Source organism: Pholcus phalangioides, unplaced genomic scaffold, assembly GCF_987345545.1.
Source record: "Pholcus phalangioides strain wild (caught in Gottingen) unplaced genomic scaffold, Ppha-v1.0 ptg000024l_1, whole genome shotgun sequence".
In the NCBI taxonomy this organism is placed as follows: Eukaryota; Metazoa; Arthropoda; class Arachnida; order Araneae; family Pholcidae; genus Pholcus; species Pholcus phalangioides.
Genome location: NW_028301616.1, coordinates 16,492,685 through 16,505,273, shown reverse-complemented (window position 1 = coordinate 16,505,273; position 12,589 = coordinate 16,492,685). Strand labels below are relative to the sequence as shown.

The following is a 12,589-nucleotide window of genomic DNA, read 5'->3' as shown; positions in this document are numbered from 1 at the left end:
TCGTCAAAACTCTGATGCTCAAAGGATATCCTCGAGAACAATTTGCTACTGACTGGGGCAGAGATTTAAGAGGACCAAACTTGATGTTTCAACTTTATAACGTGTCTATTCAAAGATGTGCTGCCAAAAGAGAGAGAGAGAGAGAGCTCTTTAATTGTGCGAAAATGTGTCGGTTTTAGACTGGCCATCGACGAGTCTTGAATTGAATCCTATTAGGGCGGTATTCACCAACATATAATTGTGACTATAGTCACAATTTTTTGATAAGAGATCCACATGGATTGGTTAAATTCAGGTTTTTAACCAATCTATGTTGATCTCTTATCCAAAAATTGTGACTATAGTTTAAACCAGTGTTTCTCAACCGCCGGGCCGCGCCCCAGTACCGGGCCCTGACCTTATTCATACCGGGCCGCGAATGATCAGCTGTTTAATTTTTTCCTCATTCATTTGCCGTTGGTCTTGTGTTTAACTGGCCCTTCTACTCACAAAAATGAATGAAACTGGGCCGTGAACTTGCCAAGGTTGAGAACCACTGGTTTAAACCATGTCGGTGGACACGGCCCTTAGGAATGTATGGGGCATACTTACGATAAATGTGTTTGCAAATGAAATACAGTATTCGACTATTGATGACTTGAGCTCTATCAGGAGAGCATTGGTACAATTTTGAGAATTTAATTAGATCCATAGAGGATTATGTGTTTGAAGTCGTTAGAAAAAAATGAAATGTCTATTAGCTATTAAAAAAGCCTGTAATTTTTGTAATTTCTGAATTTTCTCTAACCTTTTGAGACAGTCATTTTTTGTATTTTTCGATACTATAAATACTCTAAATGTTCTTTCGTAGAAAATTCTTTTTCCCCAAATGTAGAAATTCTTCAGGTATTTATTATCCATTAAAAGGTAGTAATTTTACACTCTGTATTTTTCTTGTTATAGTATTAAGAAAAGTGCATTATCTCAACTTTTAAGACGGACTGTATATAATAATATTTATAATTTTTTATGGTTAAATAATTTTTTTTTTATGTATAACTTTCTTTTAATTTCCTTTAAAGCCGACAAATATTATTTATTATTTGTTTAAACTGTATTTTTTAAACAATATTTTAATTGATATAAAATTACAAATAAATAAAAAAATTTATAAATACTTTTTTTCATAATAATAATTATACAAATTATTTTTTTTTTGAGCTCTCGATAATTTTTTCCCGTTTCAATGACAAACGGTTTGAACTCAAATCAGAGACAAGACTTATCACTAGAGTCCGGATTATATGCACTTAAAAAGTGGCAAAATATGCACTTGAAAAGGCTAAAATATGAATTTAAAAAGGCTAAAATATGCATTTAAAAAGGCTAAAATATGCATTTAAAAAGGCTAAAATATGCATTTAAAAAGGCTAAAATATGCATTTAAAAAGGCTAAAATATGCACTTAAAAATGACAAAATATGCATTTAAAAATGCCCAAATATATACTATATTTACACACATCATATCTTTTATGGGTATCTTTTTTCTGCCACCTCGTTAGGCAATTCGCCTGTTGTGTCCTTTGTGTTTGAAAAGTTAAAAATTCGAAAATATGTATCAAAAATGAAAAAATATGCGTTAACGTCACCATGCAAAAAAAAAACATGTTTTTAAAATGCATATTTTCTATTTGTTAGTTCATATGCATTTGCATATAATCCGAGCTCTACCTATCACATGAGCTAGCATTGCTTCGTTCAAGAGAGATGACAAACGCCATCATTGACTGATCCTCGATATCTTATTGACAGAAGCGAAGGGAATAACGAGAAGCGAAGAAGGGATCTTTCAGAAACTTTTCAGGGTCCTTAGGGATTTTTATCCCCGACGTAGGGATTTTCGCACGTGGCCGTGGCATTGAGCGGGACGATGAAAGGATCTGTCTGTAATAAGGGGAAGGACACGCACAGACAGTAAGGCAGTGCCAAAAGAGTTAGATCGTTGTTAGCATCTCTCTCTCTCTCTCTCTCTCTTCTCTACGAGTTTGTTTACAGTCTTGTCGTCCAAGAGTTGTCCAAATAATCCATCAGTATTGTTTTTGTTGTTATTTTTATCCGTGACTAGGTGCCCTCGAATATGTGAGGAATGGGCGAATTGCCCCTCGCTTATACAGTAAGCGAAATAGCCGTCGCAATCGTGGCCGTGGCCGGCAACTCTCTGGTCCTGGTGGCGTTTTTCCTGGAGAGGAGATTGCGTCGAGTCACCAACTTGTACATACTCAGCCTGGCCATGTCGGACTTGCTGGTCGGCTTGCTGGGCATACCGTCGGCGTTGCTGACCCGGGCCGGGATGCCCAGGCACGCGTTCAAGACCTGCGTGCTCATGCTGTCCGTGCTCGTCCTGCTGTGCACCGTGTCCATACTGAACCTCGTCGCCGTGACTCTGGACAGGTACTGGGCTATCCTGCACCCGTTCTCGTACAAGCGCGTGGTCAGCGGCCGGTCGGCCGGGGTGGCCATCCTCGGTTGCTGGCTGCTGGGCTCGCTGCTGGGACTCATGCCGTTGTTCGGGTGGAACAACGGGCCGGAGAAACAAGGGCAGTGCCTGTTCATCCCCGTCATGCACTATAATTTCTTGCTACTCATATTCTTCGCGACGATCGTCTATCCGGCCTTGCTCATGGCGTTCTGTTATTGTCGCATCTACTTAGTGGTCATCAAGCAAGTGAGTGTTTTTTCTTCCTTACTGTCATTTTTTCCATCTAACTGAAAGAATTTGTATTGTGGATATCGTCTTTTACAAGATTTAGGCAATATTTAGCCTGTAGAGAAGTGGTTCTTAACTTGGGGGTCTACACAACCCTTGGGGTATCCTCTTGTAAAAATGCTTATCTTCATTTTTAGATGACATGAAAAATATTTAGTCAAAAACAGCTTGTACAGCAGTGTATAGTACCCACTCTACACATATAACAAGCATTGCATAGAAACAATCTTCACGTTTATGTAACGAACAATCTTCACGTTGCAACCCGTACACGCGCATTCCAACATGTACTAATTCGTTAGAAGTTCCGCAGAAGTATGTAGGCAAGGTGCAATGTGGGGTTTAGTAGTAGTAGTTCTAGTAGTTCTTAACCACGGGTGCACGGAACCCTTGGGATATCATCCTGTAAAAGTCCTTACCTTTATTTTGAGATGATATGGGGAATATTTAGTCAAAATATGTCCTGTAGAGCAGAAGTTCCACATCATATCAAAACATTCTTGTTTTTCCGGAGATGCCCGGGTACCCCTTGGTGGGGGGGCGAAATGCTTAGGTTGTTTCTTGCGACAGAGGCAGGGTGTCTCGTGGTTTCTCTTGTATCTCCAAGGTTCTTAACCGGGGGGGGGGGGCACGGAACCCTTGTGACTTTTTGGCGAGTTCTCAAAGGTTTCTTGAACTTGGGTTTCCGACCTTCGTCTTATTGGTATAAAGGGTCCATGGAACACAAAAGGTGTAGAACTCCCTGCTGTAGAGCAAACATCACTGACCCGTTGCTCGCGAGCAGCGAGTAGGGCCTGATCAAACCCTCGCGAGGTCTTGATCAACGCATTCATGAATAACTCGTTGAATTCGCATTATGCTGATTTGAGTTTGAGCATATTAGTCGGAGTTGCTTAATGGGTGCTCTCCTTGTAGTGGTGGTAATGAGTACAGTGCTCTTGACTCGGGGGGGAAAAAAGGTTTAATATCCCTGCAAACGTTCTTTCAATAGCGAGAAATCGCAATGGCTTAATTTAGTGAGAGATAATTATAATAACGGCTCACTCAGGGGTTACAGAAGTTTGTTTTACATCCGTGGCACCCTTGGAAATTTTTGACATTTTGCTGTACCTTAGAGTAGTGTTTCTTAACTTCTGTCACCCACTGCTACTTTGTTATAGTCAGCGTTCATAACGGCTCTCCAGAACAGTCTAAAACCGAACCATTTCAAAGCACCGAACTGACACACAGGAATATCGCCAGTTCACCGCGACGCCCCTGACAATAGTTGGCGATGTACACTTTGTGAACCATTTCTCTGGAATGTTGGAAAACACTGATTGGCAATCACGGCTCTGCAACTACATTGTATGTGTGTAGTATAATAGGGCAATTTTATCTCAAAAATATTTCGTGACTACCGGCAGATTTCATGGCATCCTAGGGTGCTACGACACACCCCATAGGAATTCCTGCTCTACAAACTATAGTAGAATTGCCACAACTCCTTTGCCCTAACGCCATCTCTTAGGAAAAAAATTTTCCCTCAGTGCTTCTCTCTTGAGTGAATTCAGATAATCCTTTGTACCCGTGACTTGTTCCCATAGCTCCACCGGACTGCACCAGTATCCCACTTCAGAGGGTGATATCACCCAGAAATAATTTGAGGACCAACAAACACCTAATATAACTAGTCACTGGGGAGGACAGATGGCTCTGGTAACCCTGGCACTGGATCAAGAAAGGTACCGAGTTCATTCATTGCTTTTCCGTTAGAAATTACGAGAACGGGAGCGCCATTATGAACCCTGGGCCTATGGTGTCACAGTAAATTTTAGTTTCTAATTGCGGGCACTGGTTAAGAGCCTGTAACTAGAAACAAAAATGGGATCAGTCGGCCCGGACAAGTGTGCATTTCAACGTTCCCTCTTCGCGATTTTGCATAAACAAAGAGTAAACTTAGTTCCCTTCCTGGTCCAGCGCAAGGGGCATCAGATCCCCCCCCCGCCCTCCCTCTCCTAGTTGCGGCCCTGATTAAGAGCAAAGAGAGTGACTATGGCCTATTTCAAGGTAGTCCTTGGATCTTTCGATATTCGACCAATGAACCCGCCCATAAATATCAATTGGAAAACGTTACCTGCTATACGTTTCCAACAAGTGGTCCGTGGAAAAACGGAACCACGCGAGATTTTATAGGTTTCCATGGGTATCCGAAGCTGTGAAATTCTTCATCGATGTCGCATCGATATCATCTGAATTAAAGAAGCATTCGTGTTCGTTCGTAGTCCCCGTAACAGTCTTGTAACTATTACCACCTAAAAGGCAGCGGTCTTCAACCCTTTTCTAGTCGCGAGCACTGCCTGTACCCACCATCAAAAGAAGAGCACCCTTTCCGCCAAGTTCGAAATGCCAATGCAGAATTCCCAGAACGCAATTTGTACAAGGTATTTAATTGGGACGTTGATCAAGAGTGCTCGCGAGTAACGGGTTGAAGATGCCTGACCTAAGGTCTCCGCGCAAACTAGAACATATTACACTAGATATACTAATATATACTAGAAAATATTATTTCACGGGTTCCCTAGTATGTGGATATTATTCCGTGCGAATCGAAAGCCTTCGCTTGTAGATGAATAATTCCCCCCGGCACACACCATCCGATGGAGATAATTATCATTAAAACTGGTTTTCGGGTCTTCGGCAGCTCTTCGAGAAAAAAAATGCAGCGCCCAGCTGCTGCGTACAAACACCATAAATCTCAACCGTCAGACAATCTGTTGATAATTGATAATCGATCTTTTATTCATTTATTTCGCCCAAAGTCAGCTTTCGAGATTGTTTTTCCTCACACACAGTCTCTGCGTTATCGCTCTATAGTTAATGTTGAATTTTTAAAAAAATACATGATATAATAATTTCAAAAACTGAATTATGCATTTATTAATTCGGTAATAAAAAAAAATAATTTCTCATAATTTGAATAATAGGATTACGCAATGCCGTCTGCGGCCTTATTTTCCAGCACTGGTTACGCCTACGGGAGGGAATTTAGTTCATTCCCTCAGAAGTGATGAATAAGATTGTTAGGCTATATTCCTGTTTTATATATTTTTTTAACGATGAAGTTTTGCAATTTTTGGCGATATATCTACAAGTTGAATGTGTTTATCGTCGAGGACCATAAAAATCGTTGCCAAATTGACAAATGAATGAATATTCTAAAGTGTGTGCGATTAACTTTTCTCAAAGTATGAGGTGGATAGTATTTGTCGTCAGCAGGCCTATGAAATGCTATTTCTGCCGCCCTCGAGGGCGGAAACTTGTATATAAAGGCTGGACTAATGATTCATATTTTAAAGGATATTCCTGTAATTTTGTCCTGCCGTCCCAACTTTTTTACAAAATTCCCCGTTTCCACCCCTATTTTCAACGAAGCTTAGTTGAAAATAGCCAGTTGAAATCAATAATAATCAATTTCAAAGCAAATCAATAATTACGATTATTTTCATGGCTTATGAATTATATTATGATAATTATGACTCTAATCATAATTAGTCATAGAATTGTATTTATTTCACTTATTTTTGCCAAACGTTTAACGTTTTTTTTGGTGAATTACGTTTTGACTTGTACCCACATCATTTTCCGCGATTGGCGATGTCTCCATGATTTTAGTGATATTTGCAGACTTTACTTGCCTTCGACAATTTTTCCGGTGTTGCTGGCAACTTCACTTGGCTTGGCAACTTTTTCGGCGATATTCCTTATTTTTATGAAAGAAGTATGGTCAGCGCCTGTGTAAGCATTTATCGTGTTGTGTGGATTGATATTTTTCTACTGGTACAACTTTCGGGGCAGTATGAAACCCAATGACGGGCCACATTTGGCCCGCGTGGAGGAGGGGGGGGAGATTCGCTCTAAATGCGGAAAAACTGTTTTTCCGCATTTAGAGATTTTTTTTCCCCAACTTTTCTCCATTTTTCGAGAATTCGAATATCTCAGTGGATATACATATTGCATTTAGAAACATGGAAATTTTTGTTAGCGGCCTCAGAAGTGACAGAGCGACAACTTTCTGATTGGGTTTTTGAGCACACGTGGACTGTATAAAAAAATTAGTTCCTTTATTTTTTCATGTATACGACCCCTCAAACAAATTTTGAAATTTCAAGCAACAGCACGTCATTCGAAAACTTTTTGTAATTGAACGTATTTTTCGAAATTCAGCGGCTACAGAGATATCCGCTGTGCAAACAATTTGGGACAGTCCGTATATGTATGCACCCCCTCCCCCCTCCCCTATCGGACCAGCATAATGCGCTCCCTATCGGGCAATTTACTAATTTTTTAATTGCCAAATCGCTTGGCGCATTTTTTTTTGATTAGTATTCTTATTTTGGTATCAGTCCTATCAAAGCTGCAGAATGTTCCGAATTGGCCAAGTTGTTTTATCCATACCTTATACATTAAAAGAAAATTATGTGCGGAATCTAAAATTTGCGTTCTTAGTGCAATACAATACTGTCGTCATTACAAATGTCAGTACTGAAATAATAATCCAAAGAGCGATATTTTCCGAATTTTGTTTTGCACTTTCTTTGCCGTTTTTTCGATTAATACAACAACTTGTCACAGAAACTGATGGAGTCCATCCGTTTCCCGTTATGTGACGCCCTAAAAATGAAATAAAAAAGTTTCCCATATAGAAAGAATGTTTACACACAGCAACAGATTTGTAAGAGAATCTCTCTCTCTCTTTTCCCGAGATTCGCAGAAAATAGAATTAGTCATATTCGGTTGTTTTTACCCCCTTCTGTAATGACTCCCGGATCTAATTACAGTGTAGAATGTTGTGTTATATGTAGAATCGATCCTTTTTACGAGAGAAGCCTCTTTGTACAGGTTGCATAGGTAACAGCACGCACGCATGGCCTTTTACTGGCGAAACGTTGATCCCAGACGCATACTTCCAATTAGAAAAAAGTATCCGAATAACGTGTAGCACTCAGATACGTCATTTATGTCGCGAGGGGTTGTGTAGTTATCAAAATAAGAAAAACAAATACGCTTTTTATGTAAACACCCCTTGTTCAAAGTCCCAATTAAAAAGTTGTTTCCCTGTCTCTCCTGATGCCAAAAAAACAAAAAATGTACGTTGCTAACTGGGAAAGAGTCCGTAGGTGACGTCTTCAAAAAGTTCCGAAAAAATACCACTGATCCTACGCATTTTTAAATACGCACAAATATACGAAAAAAAATCTGGTGGAATTATGGGTCGCTCAAAAAAAATGTTAATACTAATATTTTGAGACCCCAATAAAAGTCAAGAGTGAATTTAAAAACCCGCAACACCCTAGTGTTAGAGTGACGTCATTCAATCAAGTCAGCAAAGAAAAAGAGAGAAAAAACTATGTAGTTTCAAAATAGAGAAGATGGAGGAAAGAAAGAAAAAGAAAGTGAAAATAAGTTTTTTTATACATAGCTATCGCCAAGAAGAGCGAGGGGCGATGAGTAGCCAACTGTTGTCATTTTTAATCATTTTTCCCGGCTTTAATAATCGCATCCCGCCGCTAATTTTTTGAGTTTTTGTTGAGATGATTGTACTTAATTTATTTTTAAATTTTTTTTGAGGATTACGGTTTGGGACCCTTTCCTTTTAAGTGCAATATTCGCTGAGATATTCAAATTCGAAAATCGAGAGGAAAAAAACAGCATTTGCTTGTAAAACGGTTTAAGTATTTCTCTTTTACTCTTTTACTCTTTTTAACTATTAAAATTTAATCTTAATTTCTCTTTTTACTCTTAACAACATTATCAGTATTGCAATGTTGTCTTTCTTCACATGTAGCAACATGTGCAAGTAAAACCAATGTTAATATTCATAATAAGCGTCCTGGACAATAATTACGTTCAGTTAATCAATTAATTAATTGACGGATTATCATATTTACCAATACGAGCTTGGGATTATACATAATCATCATTGTATATCATAAATTCTCGATTTATGAACAGAAATTAATGAATTAGTTTGGGAAAAAAATTAGTTTGCCTGATTTTGGCAGTACAGTCCATTATCGAGAGTGTTCGTAAAACGGGGAGTAAAATATATTAAAGCCCTATTCCGCGGGACCCGGGATCAGAAAAGTGTCCGTTAAGGGAGATTCCACTGTAGCAGTTTGAGTAATTTTCGTCTCGTGACCACATTCTTTTTGAATTTTCTTGTGGCCAGGCCAGGTCCTGGACCACGCGTCGGCTTGTTGGCTCGGGTGAGCCCTCCGCCGTCAAAGCTATATTTACAGTAAAACCTCCCGTATAACGGGCACCCATGGGACCGAAGATTTTGTCCGCTAACGAAGAGTGTCCGTTGATGGGAAATGCATTGAGGACCGTTTGACGCAATTCAAAAAAAGTGCCAGTTAACGAGGAGTATTTGCAGGGCTTCGAAACTAGGGAGGACCAGGTGGACAGGGGGGGGGGGCGCAAATTTCACCCCGAAACCATAGGCGGAAATAGACTTGGAAGTCTGGGGGGGGGCACGATGATGATGATGCCAATTCATATATGCATATATACATTAGATCAGTCAACTTCACCTTTTGACGCTGAGGGGTGGGGCAATGCCCCCCACGCCCCCCTCGTATCTCCGCCCATGCCCTAAACCCAACGATGCTCAACCTTTTGAAGAATGCGGGCCACTTCATTGTTTTAGAAACATGTCGCGGGGACACTTGAGTTATCTGGAAATGTGCCTCGAGCCACTCAGGTGATCTAGAAATGTGCCGCGGGCCACTTGAATCATATGGCAATGTGCCGGGAGTCACCTAGGTGATCCGAAAATCTGCAGCGTGCCTCTTGAGTGATCTGGAAACAGGTCGTGGGCAATTTCAATGCTCTGGAAATGGGTCGCGAGCACTTTAAGTGATTTGGAAATATGCCGCGAGTCACTCTGGTGGTTGCGATTGCGAGTCACTCTGCAGCCACTCTGGTGGTTGCGATTGCGTGTCACTGAGGTTGTTTCATCGAGAGTGTGCTGCGGGCCATTTCAGTCATCTGGGATTGTTCCATGATTCACTCAGATGATTTGATAGTGTGGCGCTTGAGTGATCTGAAAAGGTGTCGCGAGCCACTTGAGTCATCTGGAAATGTGCCGGGAGTTACCCAGGTGATCTAAAAGGCTGCAGCTGGCCCAGACCCGTCATTTCAACTTTTTCCGAGGGGAGGGGGGAAAGAACACACTCAATGTATGTATATACAGTAAAACCCCTCTTAACGGACACCCCTCAGATGCGGTCACCCTTCTTTTACGGCCAAATAACAATTTTCCCCTTGTATAATAAAAGTATGCCTTTCCAAACCCTGATTAACGGTCACCCCGTTTTATAGACGAATTTTTTTGTTCCGCAACAGAGGGTTTTACTGTGTGTATACTCATTTGTATATATACATATCTAGTGCACATTTTTAAAGCCGGAGGGGGGGGGGGGCGATTGCCCTCTCTGACGCTCAAATGACGGGCCTGAGCGGGCCTCTCTAGTAATTTGGAAATAGGCCGCGAGCAATTCAGGTGATCTGGAAATGATGGCGGCAAATTTAAATGATCCGCAAATGTACCACCAGCCACTTAAGTGAACTGGAGGCGTGACGCGGGTCACTCACATAATTTGAAAATGTGTTTGGGGTCTCTCAAGTTATCTGGATGTGTGCCGTTAGCAGCTTTAATGATCTAGAAATGTGCCGCGAGCTACCGAAGTAATCTGTAAATGCGCCACGGGAGCCTTAAGTGATCGTATAATCTTTCGTGGGCCACACTTCACTGGTTTGGTTATTTATCGCGTGTCACATCAGATCACTTCGAGGGCCTCGGGTCTTGAGCATGTATGATTCAACCTCTCATTCGACGTTGCAAAGGGGCACTAAAATGTACACTTGCCCCGGCTAACCAAGCATCTAGTTGCGGCCCTGAATGTCCGTTATGGGAGGGTTCGCTGTACCCCCCTTTTACGAACATTCGATTTGTATCGAACAGCACGGGCATTGGATTTTGCCCGATTATTTGTTTGTGGTGGAGCCTTGGCAGATGGTTTGGATCCGGATTTATCAAATAACGCAATGAGGGGAACAACATCGCGATGCTCTTCTCCGTAGATAAGAAAAAACTCGGCCCGCGCGGAAATAGCAGTTTCCTATCTTATCTTCTCCATTATCGAAGGAATAAATGCGTCTTCTATCGGGTATTTCGGAGACAGCATGGGTTTTTCTTGTAGGACTGACTCACTATATGTACAGTGTGAGACATAATTCTAAGGCCCAAACCAGTTATCAGTTAAACGTGTATGAAAACCACGTCGGCGAAAACATTTTAGCGAAATTTTTCAACTTTTACGTCCGGAGGTCTTTTTAGAAATTTGGAGGACGTACGACAACGTTCCTTCTGAGCTGCGCGGTCGAGTACAAAGAATTTATGCAGAAGAAATTCATTACATCGTACGCAGAGAAGCGTAGTATCGTTTTTTTTCATTCAGCTCGGATCTCGGAATTTTCCCACGCAGAGGAACAAAAGGTCCGCGCAGGTAAAGAGAAATTAGAAAGCACGTTGATGTACATCCGTTGGTAAGAAAATTGGTGGAAAAAATATGAAATACAGTGGAATTTCGGTTAACGAGCTTAATTCGTTCCACCAACGTGCTCGTTATTCGAATCAAACTTCCCCATAGGAAATAATAGAAATTCAGGTAATTCGTTCCACAGTTATTCCTTCACATAAAAATGACTAATAAAAACGGCATTTAATCAATGACTAAACACAATAACAATAATTTTAATACAATAAAATATACATGATATAAATAACGCCATAAATAAACATACAGTACGGTAATGTTTACTAACATTAACTTACTCTAAACGACGAGAGGAGGACAATCGTTTAGGACAATTTACAGACTCCTTGTTTGCAAACTTATTTGTTTTGCATGACTTTCAAAAAGTCTTGCCCAATCACACTTGCTTTTGCCTCCCTTTTGCAATTTCTAGGAAATGGGAAATCGCAGTGTTCGTTGGACAGATTCATTACTCGCACACTGCTACAGCTTTATTTGGGTGGTTCTTTTCTACAAAGTTTTGCTCAGATTTCCACATCTCTCTAATCTCACTTTATGTGAGGGACATTTCTTTACTTCCCTCTTCCTCAGATGAGATACCGTCCATAAACTCTTGCTGGCGCGTGCAAAAGAGATCCATCACTTCATCTATCGTCAACTCTCCTAGACATTTTCACCACTAGTTCTTGAATTCCATCCTCACGCACCCCTAGTCCATGGTCTTCCCCAATCACGCAATCTCTTCGACAAGTAGTGGTTCCTGTTCGTGAGCTATCCCTTCAAAGTCACTCTCAATAATTAAAATCAGCCTACACTTTTCTCCAAGCAGAATTTGGGAAAAAATAATAATTCCAGCGCACGTACGCATGGCTACAACGCGACATCTACATAGTTTCGTATCGTAACTATTCACACTCGCACGTGTGTTAATTTTCAGAATAAGGCACGATTACCGGAGACTTTAGGGGAGAATGTTATCCGCAATTCCATAACACGTTTGTGGGTGGAAGCAAAAAAATCACCAGCTCAGTTGTGAAGTGAAAATAAATGAACAAACCGCAAAATTTTTGCTCGTAATGCGAATGAATCATCGCTCGTTAACTGAGTCAAAATTTGTTCAATATTTTTGCTCGCTATGCAAATTGCTCGTTAACTGAACCGCTCGAAAAATTCCTATAGAGAGCCTCGATTTTAAATTTTTCTTTGAACTGATGGGAGCGGCGGCGTACAATTTTGTCACACATACCCGAGTCTTCACA

At 40.7% G+C, this 12,589-nt stretch overlaps 1 protein-coding gene across 1 annotated transcript in view; it reads left to right on the top strand.

The window, feature by feature from the left end:
• Nucleotides 1–1,948: 1,948 nt before the first annotated feature.
• The window catches only part of LOC149068854 (adenosine receptor A1-like), a 77,909-nt gene continuing 67,268 nt past the window's right edge, over nucleotides 1,949–12,589 (top strand). The window contains exon 1 of the mRNA XM_089251105.1: nucleotides 1,949–2,706. Within this exon, the coding sequence (XP_089107231.1) occupies nucleotides 2,128–2,706 (579 nt within the window). The 5' untranslated portion in view covers nucleotides 1,949–2,127. The remainder of the gene's footprint in view (nucleotides 2,707–12,589) is intronic.